The sequence below is a fragment of the Muntiacus reevesi genome, chromosome 4, assembly GCF_963930625.1.
Source record: "Muntiacus reevesi chromosome 4, mMunRee1.1, whole genome shotgun sequence".
Taxonomy (NCBI): domain Eukaryota; kingdom Metazoa; phylum Chordata; class Mammalia; order Artiodactyla; family Cervidae; genus Muntiacus; species Muntiacus reevesi.
Genome location: NC_089252.1, coordinates 56,305,956 through 56,323,512, shown reverse-complemented (window position 1 = coordinate 56,323,512; position 17,557 = coordinate 56,305,956). Strand labels below are relative to the sequence as shown.

Here is a 17,557-nt window from a genome sequence, read left to right as displayed (position 1 = left end):
GCACTGGAGTGGGGTGCCATTGCCTTCTCCAATCAAGATTGCTACATAACCTCAGATATGTAGATGATACCACCCTTATGACAGGAAGCAAAGAAGAACTAAACAGCCTCTTGGTGAAAGTGAAAGAGAAGAGTGAAGAAGTTGGCTTAAAACTCAACATTCAGAAAACAAAGATCATGGCATCTAGTCCCATCACTTTATGGCAAATAGATGGGGAAACAGTGGAAACAGTGACAGACTTTATTTTCTTGGGCTCCAAAATCACTGCAGATGGTGAGTGCAGCCATGAAATTAAAAGAAGCTTGCTCCTTGGAAGAAAAGCTATGACCAACTCAGATAGCATGTTGAAAAGCAGAGACACTACTTTGCCAGCAAAGATCCATTTAGTCAAAGCTATGGTATTTCTTGTCATGTATGGATGTGAGAGTTGGACTATAAAGAAAGCTGAGCACTGAAGAATTGATGCTTTTGAACTGTGGTATTGAAGGGACTCTTGAGAGTCCCTTGGATTGCAAGGAGATCCAACAAGTCCATCCCAAAGGAGATCCTGGGTGTTCATTGGAAGGACTAATGCTAAAGCTGAAACTCCAATAGTTTGGCCACCTGATGTGAAGAACTGACTCATTTGAAAAGACCCTGATGCTGGGACAGATTGAAGGCAGGAGGAGAAGGGGATGACAGAGGACGAGATGGTTGGATGGCATCACTGACTCGATGGACATGAGTCTGAGCAAGCTCTGGGAGTTGGTGATGGACAGGGAAGCCTGGTGTGCTGCAGTCCATGGGATCATAAAGGGTTGGACACGACTGAGTGACTGAACTGCACTGAATGGAAATGTTGGTTTAAAAAAAAGCCATTTGCAATCATTCTTGAGTTTTCAAGTTGAGGAGCAAATTTAAAGTCTAATTCAAATAATATGGATAATATGAAACATATTCTAGGCATATTGTTGTGTTTTGCATCTCAGGAAATTTAGAGCATAAATCACCATCATATTGGCCTGTTGTACACTGACCTGGGTACCTTCTTCATTGTCCTAATGTCCCCAAAATAAGTTGCAACAATTTGTTTACATATCAGCCTATCCTTGACCCAGTCAACATTTTGCCAGCCAAATGAGTATGTGATCACCTGCTTTTATTATCTGCATCCAGTTCTCTCAATTTATATAATCTAGAGAGTTAAATCACCATTCCATCAACTCTCAAATCTGTATTCCAGACTTCACCTCCATGTGGATACATAATTACTAGCTTATGGACCGCTCTACCTCTTGACCATGACCCATAGCCACATCAAACTTATCATGTCCAAACCTGAAGTGTTCATCTTTTCTCAAACTGGCTCTTACTCCTGTAAAATGAGGACACGTTCAATCATCCATTAGACAAAACAAAAACATGGATTCATCCCTGACTCCTTTCTCCCCATACTCTTTGTATCTAAGAAATCACCATACTGCAAATTTAATTATATTAACATGTTTACGGTTGTAAGCATCTTTAATTTATTCTTAATTGGAGGATAATCGCTTTGCAATACTGTGTTGGCTTCTGCCATACAGCAACATGAATCAGCCACAAGTATACACGTGTTCCCTCCCGCTGAGCCTCCTTCCCACGCCCCACGCATCCCGCCCCCTCGGCTGTCACAGAGCCCTGGGTGGGGCTCCCTGTGTTACTCAGCAGCTCCTGTTACCTGTCCGTAGTACACAGGGGAATGTAGTCTCCCAATCTGTCCCGCCCTGTACTTACTCCACTGTGGCCAAAGTTGTGGTACGCATATACAATGGGATAATTCTCAGCCATAAAAAGGAACACATTTGAGTCAATTCTAGTGAGGCAGATAGACCTAGATCCTGTTATACAGGGTGAAGTAAGTCGGCAAGAGAAAAACAAATACCGTATATTAACGCATATATATGGAATCTAGAAAAAGTGGTACTGATGAACCCATTGGCAGGGCAGGAATAGAGACGCAGATATAATTATGTTAATATTTATGCAAAGTGTCCTTTTATCTCCAATCGTACTACCTAGTTCTATTAACCTACCTGGCATCCAACAACTTCACCTTAAACCATATCTTAGCTATTCTTCATTCATATAAGAACAGCTTGAAAGAAGGGACTGTAACTTACTAAGCTTCTCCTGAAGCTATTAACACAATACCTCGCCTATCAGAAATAGTAGATGGTGAATGAATGAATGGTTTAAAAAAAAGAGACACAATTGTTATGGATGAGATCATTTCCACCAAAAAACATTTTATTCTCTAAGTTTTATGGATCTTTGCCTAAACTCACCCATTTGGGCCTACCTACATCTTAAGTGAAATACCAGGACATACTGTATCATTATGTATTAACTTTCAACTGATGAAGATTAGTAAAACAATTGGTAACCTGAAAAACTTCTAATAAATTGGGCTAAATGTTCATTCAAGGTTGTTTTTGGTGGCTTGGATGGTAAAGAATTTGCCTGCAATTTGGGAGACCTGGGTTCAGTCCCCGGGTCAGGAAGATCTCCTAGAGGAGGACATGGCAACCCACTCCAGTATTCTTGCCTGGAGAATCCCATGGACAGAAGAGCCTGGTGGACTACATTCAACAGGGCTGCAAAGAGTCGGACATGATGGAGGGCCTAACACTTACACATTTTTTTTCATTAATTCTAATTAATTTGACTCTCATTAGTTTTCTAAAAGCAGACATGCTCATTAGTTAGTAAATAAAGATAAGACTGACCAATTTATATATTTTTAGAGGAAACAAATACTTTTAAACTTTGTTTCTTTTTTCATTTTCTTTTTTATTTTAGTCCTTCTCTTTAAAGATAGAATTCACTGAAAAACATTAACATAAATGTTGTCATTCAAAATTCACCAAAATAAATAAAGACAATAAATAATTAATCTTTCAAATGATTTTTTGTATGTTTGTTGCATTTCTGTTTCCAGTGATATAGTTTAAAACCATACTAAAATTTTGGGACATTGTGTCTTTGGAAGTTCTCTGCAACTCTACAAATTTTTTTTTTTCCAGTAATCAAGTCAGTTTCAGAGCTATACATACACTAAACAAAAAGATGTCTGTTAAAAATCTTACCAATGTTTGGGGGTAGTTAGCCTAGTTAGACCCACTGCAGTGTTCTTGCCTGGAGAATTCCAGGGACGGCGGAGCCTGGTGGGCTGCCGTCTATGGGGTCGCACAGAGTCGGACACGACTGAAGCGACTTGGCGGCAGCAGCAGCAGCAGCAGCCTAGTTAGGGGTTAAAAGAAAATTTACTCCATATCTGAAATATTTCCAGTAGATCTGCAGCCTGTTCCCTCAGAATCCTACGCCACCCACAGGTCTTGGGTCCTAGTTCATCTTTCCAGATAGTAATTAGCCATATTTTCTATCTTTCCAAACATATACCGTACCAACAAAAGATAATCTAATTGAGCCTACAGAGAAAACACTCCTTCTATAAAACTTGCTATGCACATTTTAAGCCAAAAACACAGCCTCCTAAAAATTTAACAGATATTTGGAAAGAGTTTTACAAAACACTTAGAATCACTGTTCAAAAGTATATGGCTTTCTGAGGTTAAAGAAGACAGTGAATATTACATTACCATAACATCACATCATTTTTTTTAATTCTCATTTTGATTAAGTTTTCTATGATATAACAGCTATTTTAAGACAGACTGTTATTCAAAAGTTTATTTTATCTTTTCTTTTTTCATTTATTTTTATTAGTTGGAGGCTAATTACTTTACAATATTGTAGTGGTTTTTGTCATACATTGACATGAATCAGCCATGGATTTACATGTGTTTCCCATCCCGATCCCCCCTCCCACCTCCCTCTCCATCCCATCCCTCTGGGTCTTCCCAGTGCACCAGGCCCGAGCACTTGCCTCATGCATCCAACCTGGGCTGGCGATCTGTTTCACCCTTGATAGTATACTTGTTTCAATGCTGTTCTCTCAGAACATCCCACCCTCCCTCGCCTTCTCCCACAGAGTCCAACAGTCTGTTCTGTACATTTGTGTCTCTTTTTCTGTTTTGCATATGGGGTTATCGTTACCATCTTTCTAAATTCCATATATATGCGTTAGTATATATTGTATTGGTCTTTATCTTTCTTTCTTACTTCACTCTGTATTTTATCTCTTAATAAGTTGGTGCCTAAAAAGTTCACATTATCTGTTGCCACACTTGGGCTCACTCTTCTAAATACCTACAGAGTAGATTACTACAGAGTGGATTACTACTAAGAGTGCAAAAGGTGACAGGTACATTAGTGGTAATCTACTCTAGACATAGATTTTTTGGTTTTGTTTTTGCAGGTGTTGCAGAAGCTCTTCTTACTGGAATATAATTGGTGTCCAGTGTTATGCTAGTTTCTGCTGTGCAGCACCGTGGATCAGTTATAAATACACACAGACCCAGCGTCTTGTGGCCCCCTCCCACCCCCAGGCCATCACCGAGCCGGGAGCTGGGCTCCTTCAGCTACACAGCAGCTTCCCCCGGCTGTCCGTCTCTCACAGGCAGTGTGAACCCGTCAATCCTAACCTCCCCGTTCACTCCACCCTCCACCTCCCCCCACCGTGTCCACGTGTCCGTTCTCTATTTTTAATAGTAGGAAATCAAATTCCCCAAGAAAGAGAAACAGCATATAGGACAAGGTAAATTGAGTTATGGAAAATAATTTGCTGAGATTTGACTCACCTTGTGTTTCTCACACTCAGGTTACCATTGCTACTGCAAAGAGAACTCCCAGAGTAAGGCTATTAATCATTCGAAGCTGTAGCCCCGAAAGATCAGAACTCCCTTTCCTTGGCTCTTTGACAAGCGGCGCAGCTCCTGGAAGAGGGCAGAGCAGAGGCTGCGGCCAGGGCCTGCGGACGGGCGCCAGCCGTTCGGTACACCACCCACAGCCACCCCTGCGAGGGAGGCCGTCCAGGCCACCGCCCTCTCTGAACGGAAGCCCACCTCGTATCACCTGGCCCCTGCGTTCATCACAGCCAGCTGGACCGGGAGATGGCACCCGACATCAGATGAGCCCGCCCGTGTGCTGGCTCGTGGCCTGGGAACGCTGTGACCTCCGACACCTTCTCAGGGAGCTGAGCCGAGGCACGCACCGGCCTGACCCTTACCAGCGGGCACTGAGCATGCCGTCTCCAGCAGGCAGTGCTGGGCTCCTATGGAGTCCACGGCAGGCCGACGTTAGGTCTCATAGCAGACGAGGGGCAGGATTAGAAATGTGGATAGAAAAGAAAATAGGGAAACATAAACAGAAAAGAAAAAGGAGGACATAAAGGAAGAAGCTATGAAGGGTCTGGAACAAACTGCAGGGGTAAGAGCTGGTCTCTGGAAAGGCGTTTCAATTAAAGATGCAGCCTCGCACTTAAAGCCCCTGACTTGAGGTCATTTGGTTGGTATTTTCCCTCCTTGATACCAAACAGCCTGCTTGAAAAGAAGGAGAGTGGCAGTACCCAGCTTAGCCCGGCCTCCCGTTACCTCACACACAGGAGCACGGGAATGGTCATTCCTGACACAACACACCTCGCTAAAAAGCCAAACTCTGTCACGATTTTTTTCCCTTTCATCCAAGAAAAACTCTAGCTGCAGTTGTCTAGCAGCAATACTGCCTCCTGAATCTGCTGAGGGGCAGCACAGGTAAACACATACTGAGCTCAAATTGGAGAAGCACTTCGTGTCTCCTTAAAGTTTCTCCTGAAATTTTAATGATGTGAAGACTTCTGGCCAAAAACAAAAGCAACTTGAATAAAAAATAATTCATGAAAAGATTTTTAAGATGTGTTTATGAGATATTGTAAGACATCTCAGGGAGTCTAAAATCTCTCAAAGACATTAAATGACAAAACTCAACACTTAGGCCCTGATTTTATAAAACATTCCACGAGCATTTACAGACATTTTTTTTTTTATCACATTAGCTGTGAGATACCTTCTCTGCTTGTCTTCTTTATAATACTGGATAAACTAAGGTAAGCAGAACTTAGTTATTTTGCAGTCTCTTATTTTACATCCAAATCTTTGCAACCATGGACTAACTATACAGTCCATGGAATTCTCCAGACCAGAATACTGGAGTAGGTAGCTTTCCCCTTCTCCAGGGGATCTTCCCAACCCAGGAATCAGACTGGGGGCTCCTGGATTACAAGCAGATTCTTTACCAACTGAGTTATGAAGGAAGCCCCTTATTTTGCAAGTTATTGGAAAAACTGAAATCCTGATGTGTGATATGGCATGAAACTATCAACTCTCTAACACCAGACGTAATCAAAAGCAGGGAAACAGCACAAATACCTTCGGAGGCACGTTACATAAGAAAATCCAAGTTTGTAGAATCAGAAAAGGAGGAACGTTAAGTTTTAATGCAAACTTGTTTATCATAATTTTATTTAAGTAGAAGCTAAACAATAATGTGGGGCCTCCCTGGTAGCTCAGCTGGTAAAGAATCTGCCTGCAAAGCAGGAGACCCCTGTTTGATTCCTGGGTTAAGAAGATACCTTGGAGGAGGTGCAGGCTACCCACTCCAGTATTCATGGGCTTCCCTAGCAGCTCAGAAGGTAAAGAATTCACTTGCAATGCGGGAGACCTGGTTCAATCCCTGGGTTGGGAAGATCCCCTGGAGGAGGGCATGGCAACCCACTCCAGTATCCTTGCCTGGAGAATCCCATGGACAGAGGAGCCTGACCGGCCACAGTCCGTGGGGTCCAAAGAGTCAAACAGGACTGAGCGACAGCCCAGCACAGCACAGACTATAATACCCACACAGATTCTTGATTAACAGAAAATCTGGGGCAGGAAATGGCAGAAGTATTTTTCAATTTAAAAGCAATTACATGTCAGAAACAAAATGTAATTCAAAGATTAAATTTATAAGAAACTTTCTAAGACTATACACACTATTCATAGTAGAGAACTGTAACTCTAAATAAATACTAGACGTTTAGAATATTTATTGGTGGCTTAATGAAGCAAGGTATTCTCAGTTCCCCCACAAAGGCAAGAAAGATGTTAAGTATCCTCTTTTCCCAAACCCCAGATTTAAGAAAAACCCATTAAAAAGCAAAACCTAGGTTTTCTCAAATGACTCACTGGGATAAAGACCACATCAAGTTCACTGAAAAGGAAAATTTATCTACCAAGTTTCTACCCCAGCTCTCCTTTAATAAATAAGCAAATGAGCCCATTTAGAACTGTAACCTACATGTTACTGGGCATGAAGTGACTAAACCATGCCACTCTGAAGCATTGCTGTGCTGAAAATAGGAGTTTAATGACACATGAATTATCACAGAGTGTTCGTACGTACAAAACATTGTTTTCAGTGCCTATACAATAAGAAATAAAAATTCAAAGTATCTTTAAAAACTACTCCCATGATCAGAGTGTGCAAAATTGGTGAATTCTGTAGGGTATACAATCCCCAGAAAGACTATAGAGCCTTAAAAAAGGCTTAGGTTAGAAAAATATAAAATAAATACAACTAACGTTTATATGGTATTTACTCTGTTCAAGGCACTAGTCAAAGTGTTTAATACATATTAAATCACTTAATTCTTAAGTAAGCTTTGTAGTTATTATTATAATACAAAAGAAGAAATTGATGCATACACTTAAAAATGTTCACCCATACACACAAATATGAAATTATTACAATAGACCTATTTAGCAGTATGCTACTCTATTTCTAAGTGCAATTGGGAGTACTGAGAATTTACTGATCTGATAGGAACTATGTATTTATATTTTTAAGTCACACTTTGATCAGTAAAGATACTATGAACAAAATAAGCTCCAAAAAGGGTCACACTGACTTCAGTAAAAAAAGAACCAATTCTGATTTCACTTACCAGCTCTGCCCATTTTATCTGCTTCATGTTCTTTATTCTTTGACCATCCAATGACTCTCTCCTGGCTCTTGCTACCACACTGACCATTTCTCAGACTCTGTGGCGGCTGTGAAAATGTGCCAGCAAGCCTCCAACTTCAGGGAGCTGAGTGACCACAAACCTCCACTAATTGCTCTCTGAAATTCACTGCCACACTTGCCCCAGGACCAGGCTGCCCACAAGAGCTCCCAGCCAATCACCGTGCGCAGCAGGAATGACGTCACCGCAGGTCGCCTTGGGCCTCTCTTCCCTCCCTCCGCACTCAAGGTCAGGCTCAGAGTGTGATTTGACACCTTTCTCAGCTTCTCCTGGCTCAAAAACCACTGTTTTTTCCTCACAGACTTCTCCTCAGTAAAATCATACACACAATCCTATCTTGGTATCTTCCTTCCAGAAGACCTAGACTAACACCAATATTATTTATTTATTTGCCTATTTTTCCCCCTTACATTTGCCTCTCAAATACATTGTGTTCCTCATGATTCTGTTCATAATTTCCCTTTTCCTTCCATCCTAGTAGAAACCTACAGCTTTCAGTACAGCCTGCATCTACCACAACCAAAATATGTGTCTTTATACCAGAGTGTTCCTTTGGGCTGTATGTTCATCTTTGCTAAATAGATATTTCCATGTTGTTGCTGTTCAGTCGCTCAGTCGTGTCCGACTCTTTGCGACCCCAAGGACCGCAGCACGCCAGCCTCCCTGTCCATCCCAACTCCCGGAGCTTACTCAAACTCATGTCCATTGAGTCGATGATGCCATCCAACCATCTCATCCTCTGTCATCCCCTTCTCCTCCTGCCCTCTATCTTTCCCAGAATCAGGGAACTCCTTTCCAATGAGTTGGCTGTTCGCATCATGTGGCCAAAGAACCAGAGCTGCAGCTTCCATGTAGATGTCTCAAAAACACAAATTTCAAATTTTTAAAAAACTAAATGTATCTTGTCTCTTAAAAGGATCCCTTAATCAGGTATAACAATCATAGTTCAGTGTGAAAGACAGACATACTGTCAGTATGTCAGGCAGAAAGGAACTTAATACAGGAAACAGGTGCTCACAAAATTTTGGGAGCACTGTGGACCTTCAACTATTTCATTTCATTGCAGTTTTCCACCACCTGAGCTGCAGTCCACAGATGAGGAGACGCTGCCGGTCCCGCTAGCTCTGATTCACAAGAGAGGACCTGACACCTGAAGCCGGGGTCACCTGGTGCCAAAGCTGACATCTTGCAGATCCTGTCGGCCAGCGACTCCGGCCACAGCAAGGGGACTGCTACCTCACGCATGCTTTCCAAACCTCTTGAGAATATATCTAATTGAGAAAAACTATTCGCATACGGAATGCAAGTTGCAAGGAAATCTGACCAACATAGACTTCAGCTTTCTGAACTCTGAACTGATGGATGTTTAAATGTAACCTGAGAGCCAATCCATGTGCCTACCAGATAAATGGCACCAACATCTACCCATTCACAGAAGGCAAAAAATGGAGGTCATGGAAGATTCCCTTCTCTTCCTCATTCTGTTCATGACTGATCAGTAGTCTCCCCTGCAGCAAAGCGACTACTGGCTGACCTCAGGTCTTCACAGACCCTTATTTGGGCTACTCTTGTAGTATCCTGGGATTCCCATGTGGCGTTAGTGGTAAAGAACCTGCCTGTCAATGCAAGAGACATAGGAAACTCGGGTTCAGTCCCTGGGTCGGGAAGATCCCCAGGAGGAGGGCATGGCAACCCACTCCAGTATTCTTGCCTGGAGAATCCCATGGACAGAAGAACCTGGCGGGCTATGGTCCATAGGGTGGCAAAGAGCTGGACATGGCTGAAGCAACTTAGCACGCACACACACACACACACACACACACACACAATAGTATCTTAGTAGCTTTCTATATTCAGGAAATAAGTGGTTAGGCAACACTGAATTTTTTCTAGTCAGAAATTTCAGAAAGTTTGCATGCTAATGTAAACTCTGCAACTTCAAGAAGGTAATGAGTTCTTAATGCTTTCCAAAATTCTTTGACCTTTTATTCTATGGTAGGAATAACATTAACATCTAAAAATAGTAGTCTGTGTAGCACAGTCTGATAAATACTTCTTCTTTAGCAATGTTTCATATTTATTGTTACAAAATGTAAAACAAGGACTATGCTCAGAGGAGAAATATATTATGATTAACTCAATTTTGTGTGTACTTAGAAAAAAGAAAAATCTGCAATAAATTTTCAAAAATACTATTAATGGGTCTAGCTTTGCTGGTTGTTATTTCTTTGGCTTCTACAAAACTAAACTCTGTCAGACAATTAAAATTCCTCCTTGAGATGGCAAAATGTTATCTTTCCAGCATGATTAACCATATAATCAAGGTTTTATAAAATCTACATCAAGTAATTGAACTTGAGATTTTAAACGTATATAGTTTTCTGGGATTCCAATGTGATTAAAATGCCTACAAATTAAATCTTTTTTTTTTTTTTGGTGAAAAACCAAAATAAACAGAGTTTTGCCTTCAATACTAATTTTACCTATTATATAATTATATATACAATATGTCTGTTAATAATTTTACAACATAATGATGACTATGCATTCACAAACGCAGGTAAAGCACATTAAATGCAGGGAGAATAGACTAGACTCAAGAGAAACTCTCTAGGATGCATGCAATATTACATTGAATTTTGACTGCAATGAAGTTTCCATGAAGGAGAATAGTGACAAGTGAGTTTTTTAAGGAGAAAAAGAAGAGTCAGACACACTGACATAAATGAAGGTATTTTACAAGTGATTTCATGTAGGGATTTTTGAGAAAGATGGACAAGTCAAAGATATTCTGAATTTTCAGCCTTAGGAAATGGAACAACCATGTCACCAAGAGAAGTAGGGAGCATAAAGTCAAGAGTTGACTCAGGAAGTTTACACAGAGTTGGCTATTTATGCTTAAACATTTCAACAGATGCTTTCCCTATTACTTGCTTATTAAGTATTTCACCACTCACACAAATCCAAAATGGGAGAAGGAAAGACTTTTCATGTAATTCGGATATGCTTTTTGTAAATGTGTGCATGTGTATGTGCTTAATCACTAGCTCTTTGCGACCCCATGGACTGTAGCCCGCCAGGCTCCTCTGTCCATGGGGATTCTCCAGGAAAGAATACTGGAGTGGATTACCATGCCCTCCTCCAGGGAATCTTCCCGACCCAGTGATCAAACCCAGGTCTCCCACATTGCTGGCAGATTCTTACTCTCTGAGCCACCAGGGAAGCCCAAAATAAGTTTCAAAGTCAAGGCAGTTAATGCTAGCTGCTGTGATAGGTAACACCAATGTTTTGGCAGCTTAACGCAGTAATAATTATTGCTTGTTTGTGTCAAGGTTCAGCGTAGTTGGTGGGCCAGGGCGTGGAGGGAGTTGGAGATGTGAGTTGTGTTCTGTGCAGGCCACTTACATTAAGTGTTATCATCACACACATAAAAGGAAAACACAAAAGAATACAAGGAAATTTTTCGAGGTGATGAATATGCTGAGTGTCTTGACTGTGATGTATCATAGAGATACATGCATAAGTCCAAGCTCATTAAAATGTATATCTTAAATATGTGTAAGTTTTGTATTTCAATTACACCTTAATAATGCTTAAAAAACCTGAGTGTTGCCTGGCTATTAATCTTTTTCTTTCTGAGTTCAAAGTACTCATTGTTTACATTAATACTATATGGTTTTTAAATGTCATAGATGAAAATAAAACTTATCTAGCTAGGATAAAAAGAAATTCTGCAATGGAGAAATATCTGATCTTAGTGCATAAGAAATGAACTCCTTCTGAGCCCTGGTATAAACTGTGACTGCCTATCTAGTCCTTGCATCCACGGCATAGTCTCCTGTATTATTAAATATTCTGTGTTTCAGCTGTCTCAAACTGAAGCGTGACTGCCTTTCTTCTCAATTCAAAGAAATTGAGAGGGTAAATAAATTCAGTGTCCTGGCCAAAAAGGCCGTGTATCTCTTCTCTCTTCTTTTTTTTTTTTTAATTTTTATTGGAGTCAAGTTTGTTTGTTTTTTTTACAATGTTGTGGAGCTTTTTGCTGTGCAGCAAAGCAAATCAGACATATGTATACATATACTCCCTCTTTTTGTATTTCCTTCTCATTTTGATTACCATAGAGCATTAGGGAGAGTTCCCTGTGCAAAAAAGGCAGTGCATCTAATTCAGGAACAAACACACACACAGACACACACACACCTTCCTGTAAGCAGGATAGACCTGCGTGCCTCAGGATGGCTTGTTGAGATCCCAAAGAATGTCCTCTGGGGACCAAGTTGGTTTCCTTGAGAACGTGAGGAGGGAAATTCAGTCTCTCACATCCTCCTGGCTGCCTGACTCCACAGGCTTCTGCCTCTGAATTGGGGCTGCCTGCAGTCTGCGTCTCTGGACCATCGCGGGTGTCTCACAGACTCCACTGGACTCGGATTGGTCAGAAGGAAGCAGAGGAGGAGTCCCTCTGAGCGTTTTTTTTTTTTTTTCCTTCACACACCATAAAAATCAGCAGCAGCTTCTGACTCAAAGCAGAGCTTCAGGTTGCGAACCGCTACCTCTGCGAGGCAGCTGGCAGAGCATGAGCACAGAGAGCCGGCTCCCAGCCTCAGCGCAGCCACCAGGCACATGATCCGGCAAAGACCTGCATGCCTCCGACTAAAGCTGAAGTGGAAGTGAGAACAAAAAAAGCAAGCGGCAGGCTCGCGGAGAAGGAGCATCTTGCAGCCTGAGGGTTCCAAGTGATGCTGACCAGAGCCGCACCTGAAAGAGACTAAAAACTCCCTTTCCAGCTCCGGAGCATGGGACGTTTATTCAGAGCAGGCATGCCACTCTCGGCCGCCTAACTTTCGTTTGGGGCAAGTCAAGACTGGAGAAAGTCGCTGAGGCTGCCGACCCGGGAGGCTCAACCAGCCCAGAGGGGACCTGAATCCAGGATGAACGCCACCCAGCCCCACGGGATGCACACCTCTCTGCACTCCTGGAACCGCAGCGCCCTCGGACTGCCGGCCAATGTCAGTCAGTCCCTGGCCAAAGGCTACCCGGACGGGGGCTGCTACGAGCAGCTCTTTGTCTCTCCCGAGGTGTTCGTGACTCTGGGGGCCATCAGCTTGCTGGAGAATATTCTGGTCATTGTGGCCATAGCCAAGAACAAGAATCTGCACTCACCCATGTACTTTTTCATCTGCAGCCTGGCCGTGGCTGACATGCTGGTGAGCGTTTCCAACGGCTCGGAGACCATCGTCATCACCCTGCTGAACAGCACGGAGGCGGACGCGCAGAGCTCCACGGTGAACATCGACAATGTCATCGACTCGGTGATCTGCAGCTCCCTGCTTGCGTCCATCTGCAGCCTGCTGTCCATCGCGGTGGACCGGTACTTCACCATCTTCTACGCGCTGCAGTACCACAGCATCATGACGGCGCGGCGGGTGGCGGCGGCCATCGGCGCCATCTGGGCGGCCTGCACGGTGTCGGGCGTCCTGTTCATCGTCTACTCTGACAGCAGTGCCGTGATCATCTGCCTCATCGCCGTGTTCTTCACCATGCTGGCCCTCATGGCGTCCCTCTACGTCCACATGTTCCTCATGGCCAGACTCCACATCAAGAGGATCGCGGTCCTGCCCGGCGCCGGCGCCGTGCGCCAGGGCGCCAACATGAAGGGGGCAGTCACGCTGACCTTACTCATCGGGGTCTTCGTGGTCTGCTGGGCGCCCTTCTTCCTGCACCTGATCTTCTACATCTCCTGCCCCCAGAACCCATACTGCCTGTGCTTCATGTCCCACTTTAACTTGTACCTCATCCTCATCATGTGTAACTCCGTCATCGACCCTCTGATCTATGCTCTCCGGAGCCAAGAGCTGAGGAAAACCTTCAAAGAGATCATCTGCTGCTCTCCTCTAGGGGGCCTCTGTGATCTGTCTAGCAGATATTAAGTGGGGACAGACGCGATGCTAAACACAGCCTAAGAGACTTTTCTCCTTCTCTTACGTACCATCTGAACAGTCTGTATCAGCCACAGCTTTATCTGTGAGTGTGCAGGGCATGGATTCAGAAATTCTATTGTATCAACTGAAGCTTGTGATTTTTTTTATGTGAAACAGTGCCCAGTCTCGATGTATTTTTAATGTCATGCTACTTTCTGGCTGTGAAATGTGAATCCACATCACAGGTTATAGGCACTATGGATTTATAAAAAAAAGGAAAAAGAAAAAAAAGTACTTATGAAGAGTTTAACAGTATTTCCTTCTTGTGATTTACAAGGATGTGACACTTTGCTTGCTTTTGTAACATGGAAATCACAGCTTCACTAAATGTATTCTAATAAGTGGTTTTTGATGTTATATTTTACAACACTGAAGTATAAAATTTTGATTCTAGCATTTAGGGGAGAAATATTGAAGAATAGATGCTTAATCATAAAAAAAAAAAAAGCTTAAATTCCAGGTAATTTAATAAGACTTGCTCATTCATTCTCCCTGTGCAGAAGTTGAAGCTTCTACTGGGAGAAAAATAGTTACTTTAAAAAAAAAAGGGGGGGGAGGGGGGATATTTTGAATCAGAAAACGTTGTGTGTTTCTCAGAGACAGAGAGATTAATTTGCTCAAGCAAAGAGTCTGATATTCCTCACAAGCAATTCAGTTTGGGATTAAAAAAAGAAAACAAAAACAGCAGCTATGAGGATCCAAGTGTTCTGGGAAATCTAAGTGAACAAGGCAACCTAAATTTCCTGATATCAACCTGTGTACAACCATGCCTAACAAAGACAGAGAACAAGGTCTTCCTGCCCCTTTAACCAGGGCCCCAGAGTCTGATGAAATGTCCAGAACAGGTGACGCCCCACTGAGATCCGGCTTCTGCTCCCTAAAGAACTATACAATTCATGCTGAGTTCTTCCACTTTCCACATGCAAGTAACTTACTCTTTCTCTATTACTTATTTTTTGAACTGGAGTTTATGTACTCATTAGCAAGGATTTTAGCTTTGAAGACTATTTCTATAGCATAAGGATTTTAGGCAATATTTGTAAAAATCTAAAAGAAGGGAACTCTTGGTGCTAGAATGTTATAAATAGGGGGGAAAAGTATGACCTGAACCCCAGAGAACGTCATGACATAAACTAGCCTTCCACAACTATATTTTAGAGAGAAATACTTGCTTTGCTCCAAAATAATGCCACAGATTTGGCTACTGGACAATAAAATCTGTGCTTTCCAATTTGCATGTATTTTGAGAAATTTACCAGTGAATTACCTTTTGATTTACTCCTCAGATGCTCGTGGGCAGAGATAACACGACAAGGTACTGCTTAATTCAAATTTCTAAATGTTTTGCATATTGACAGCAAGTCCTGAGAAGCACTTTCAGTACTGACGAGGAAACACTACTTTAAAATATAATAGTAAGGTTAAAGCTTATACATGAAAGGTGATACTGAAGCCTGATTCACTGCGATGCCTCTATTTTGACATAAAAATGTGTGAGGCTTTAAATTATATTTAAAGAGAACCCCAAATTGTGGCAGGACACAGTAGGTGTTTCTGTCTTTGCTGCTATTCCTGTCCATTCTTTCAAGTGATTGTGAGGAACCCCGGAAACTGGAGACTCGGAAGAGAGCTAGAAGCATCCCGCACCTTCTGTGGGGGCTGTCCTTCCAGTCCACTCTGTTTCTCCAGCCAGGGTCATTTCAGATGCTGCTCGGTTCATTGAGAACCAGCCCACTTCTGCCACTGACAGGAAATCAGCCTCCCGCATCTCGACTTTCACACCTCCTCCCGAAGCAGTTTACAGGGACGGGGTGAGTGTTGGTCAAGAACCCGGGTGCCCAGCCCCCCTCCCCTATGTGCCCAGGGCCCAGTATTAGGCTCCTGTTTCTTTAAGTGCTAAGGCTGTGTCTTTCTCATTTTTTCCTGTTCTCTAAACATTCCTCTATGATGTTACTTCTTCTTTCTCCAATAAAACCAAGATTCTCCCAGAGGGATACATCATTATCACTTACATTAGGGTTCATTCTTAAGTATTGTACATTCTATGTGCTTTGACAGACATGTAATGACATGTATTACAGTAACTTACAGAATTGCTTCACTGCCTGAAGAATCCTCTGTGTTCCTATTCCCTCCTCTTTCCCTCCTAACCCCTGGCTACCACTGACCTTTTTACTGTTACAATACTTTCACCTTTTCCAGAATGTCCTATAGTTTGAACCATACACTATATAACCTTCAGATTGGCTTCTTTCACTTAATAATATGCATTTAAGATTCCTTAAGGTATTTTTATGGCTTGGTAGCTGATTTCTTTTCGGTATTGAATAGTATTTCATTGTATGAATGTAATACAGTTTATCTGTTTGCCTACAGAAGAACATCCTGGTTGCTTCCAGATTTTGGCAATTGTGAATAAAGCTGCTACAAACACTTGTGTGTGGACATAAGATTTTATTTTATACCAAGGAGTAGGAATGAATCTTTAAAGAGCTTCAGTATAAACACTGTGATGTATGTGTTTATCCTTTAATATTTTGCTAAGGGTGGTTAGTTAGCATTTAGAGTATGCTGGTCAGGAGTATATATTCCAAATGTAACTGGTGAGCAGCATCAGATACCTTTATTGAAATTTTCACCAGAAAATTCAATGAAGTATAAAGCCTATTAGAAATAATTTTTCATTGGTGATAGAAGTGATTTTCAAGACTTATTGACTTAAAAAGTCAAATAACAATAACCATAACTTGCATGAACAAGGTTTATATCTTGCACTTTCGTTCACCTGGCAGGTACCTACCATGACTCTGGGCTGCGAATAGTTATCACCTACTTCAGAAAAAAAGTCTTTGTTACCCAAACTAAATAGTTTGAAATTTTTAAAACATTTTTGAAGAATTATTTAATAACATGTAAGTAAGTACTGACTTCTGCTTTGTGTTACAAGGAATACACAAAAAAGAATATTTAATATGATACCAACTATCTAAAGTACCACCAATATACTCATATACCTCCTGCATATTACTTCCAGTAACTCATGAACAATCAGTAGTCATTATTCTTGGGTGATAATATGAAGGAGCTTGTTTACTTTCTTTACTGAGGGTGTTTCTATTATGTAAATTTGCTACAATGAACATATTTTAATTATTAGCTTTTTAGAAGTACACATAAGACTTCCAACAAAAAGGTGTTGATGACAGTGTAATTGCCAAATTACCAATGATTTGTGGAGCAAGAGTAGATATAAGAGAAGTTAGTTTTGAGCCAGAACAGATATTAGATATCATCTCATCTAACCCTCTAAGACTCAGAGAGACTGTCTGACCTTACATGTGAAATCATTGGCAACATCAAAACTTAAGAGCCAGTTCCTGACTCTGGATTTTCCTGCATCAAATTTTACGAGCCTCCTTCTGTAGGCAAGGACAGTTTTCTCAATCATATAACCTATGGCTGAATTATGGTTACATCACTTTTTAGCTGTGAGATTTTGTTGGGTTAGCTTTTTCATTGTTAAATGTGCATAATAATACCTGTCTTTCCAAAGGAGAAAAGACAGTTATAAGATTAAAGATTAAAGCTCAACACAACAGTGCCCAATAAATATAGGCACTCA

The 17,557-nt window shown here is 41.7% G+C and overlaps 1 protein-coding gene across 1 annotated transcript; it reads left to right on the top strand.

Annotated features, from left to right (window-relative positions):
• Positions 1-12,885: 12,885 nt before the first annotated feature.
• Positions 12,886-13,884, top strand: MC4R (melanocortin 4 receptor). Its single transcript, XM_065935187.1, has one exon. It carries the CDS (start codon positions 12,886-12,888, stop codon positions 13,882-13,884), a length of 999 nt encoding a protein of 332 aa, XP_065791259.1.
• Positions 13,885-17,557: the final 3,673 nt, after the last annotated feature.

What these genes read in the sequence shown, in the direction of transcription:
- MC4R (XM_065935187.1), top strand. Translation starts at nt 12,886, where the DNA reads ATGAACGCCACCCAGCCCCACGGGATGCACACCTCTCTGCACTCCTGG.